Source organism: Trachymyrmex septentrionalis, unplaced genomic scaffold (assembly GCF_001594115.1).
Source record: "Trachymyrmex septentrionalis isolate Tsep2-gDNA-1 unplaced genomic scaffold, Tsep1.0 scaffold22, whole genome shotgun sequence".
In the NCBI taxonomy this organism is placed as follows: Eukaryota; Metazoa; Arthropoda; class Insecta; order Hymenoptera; family Formicidae; genus Trachymyrmex; species Trachymyrmex septentrionalis.
In genome coordinates this window covers 1,895,372-1,897,256 of record NW_017305375.1, presented here as the reverse complement: position 1 = coordinate 1,897,256, position 1,885 = coordinate 1,895,372, and the positions used below count along the sequence as shown (strand labels likewise).

Genomic DNA, 1,885 nt, shown 5'->3' with positions numbered 1-1,885 from the left:
TTTTCTTTCTTACAAAAAAAACAAAATCAAAGAACGTGAATTAGTATTGTTAGATATTAAACGCGACCGAATGAATTGCTCCTTAAAAATGTGTCAAAACATAGGTTCCTTACCAAAAATTAAATTCTTTAACAAATGTTGATTCTTTTGTATTAAAATTAATTATTCCTTAAAGTTCGTAATAAAATATTTTTAAAAATTAAGTACATATTTTTTATATTGCTTTTGATAATTTTTAAAGTAAAAAATATACCTAAAGAGATACATTGCTTGTATTGAGTAGAATAATACAAGCTTACCTATTTGATATAACTATACATCTTAAATACATTTTTGGGAGTATTATTTATCTTTATTATTGCTACAAAATATACAAAAATATTTACATTTTATATAAAATATGAGTCGCAAGCACAAGTACGTTTTATATAAATATAAAAATGTACTTATGAAAAATAAATTTTTTTTGTAATTATCACAAATAAAAAGTTGCAAAACATTTGCCGCAATAATCTATACAAGGTGTTTCAAAAATAGTTGGCCAAACTTTAAAAGCATATTTCACTCATAAATATGAAAAAAAGTCATATAAATATAAATTCGGAAACGCTTTCTTTTTAAGTTATAAATTTTTTTTTATTTTATACTTATATCTATATTTTGTTTTATACTTATATCTATATTTTGTAACTTTTTAACGAGTAACGTCCGACGATCAAAACTTTCTCAAGGTCACTCAGAGTCATGACCATGACAATATATGTTAAGGTTATTGGGGGGAGGCTCCTCTAAACTACATATTTACCCATTAAATAAGAAATGTTTATAAGCGTTTACAAAAAACCCATGTTTATATGACTTTTTTTCATTCTTATAATGAGTGGAATATGCTCTTAAAGTTTGGCCAATTATTTCTGAAACACCCTGTATATTACTATTTTAGATTTTGCTGATGACAACATTGTTGATGGATGTCTACCTCGCTTGCGAAAACTCCTCTGAGGATCCGATTGACACGTACGTGGTGGCCTCAAGCGCAATGCTGGGAATTATTAAACTTACTATGCTGCAAATACAACGATCTACACTTTCGATCAATCTATGCTCTGCTATTCAGGACTGGTGTAACATCAAGGATGCGAGGTCGCGCGAAATCATGATCCAGTATGCACGCACAGCGAGAATAATTTCGCTGTCTCTGTTTTACTGTGGCTTCGTCTCCCTTACATTTTATCTGTTGCGACTTTTACCCTTGATAAATGCTACAGCCAACGGAAGGACGTTTGTCCTTCCGATGACCTGTCTCTTCGAGTCCGTCTCCAATCTCCAGTATATCCTCATTACATTCTACCAGGTGATTCAGTTGTTTGTAACATATGCTGGAAACTGCTGTACAGAGGGAATTTTTGTCGGTATCACAATGCATCTGTGTGGACAGCTCAAACTTCTGATGAGCGATTTTCATCAAATCGATCACAAGTATAAACGTAAAGGAGGCAGCATCATTGAAGAATTCGTCGTAAGACATCGAAAGTTGTTAAAACTCACGGAAACTGTCGAAGATTCTTACAGTATAATTATTTTAACTCAGATTTTCACCAGCGCTATTTTAATATGCATAACAGGTAAATCTATGAATTATATATTTTCGGGATTTCTTTATGTATAGGAAAGTTTATGATATCCAAAAGAAATATAAATATATGTATATTTTTAATTATTGCCTCAAAAAATCAAAATGTACAATATATATATATATATAACTTACATATTTTTTTTGTACAATAAAATTACAAAGTCAGTTTTTTTTAAAAATCGTTGTGTTGTAAACATTGTTTAAATAAAAAAAAATTTTATTGCAAAAAAAGCGTCTTCAGTTCTATGT

General features: G+C 29.7%; 1 protein-coding gene across 1 annotated transcript in view; it reads left to right on the top strand.

Annotated features, from left to right (window-relative positions):
* The first annotated feature begins 967 nt into the window (after nucleotides 1-967).
* LOC108748222 (odorant receptor 9a-like) overlaps nucleotides 968-1,885 on the top strand; it is a 1,882-nt gene continuing 964 nt past the window's right edge. Inside the window, exon 1 of the mRNA XM_018486255.1 lies at nucleotides 968-1,625. Coding sequence (XP_018341757.1) covers nucleotides 968-1,625 — 658 coding nt within the window. The remainder of the gene's footprint in view (nucleotides 1,626-1,885) is intronic.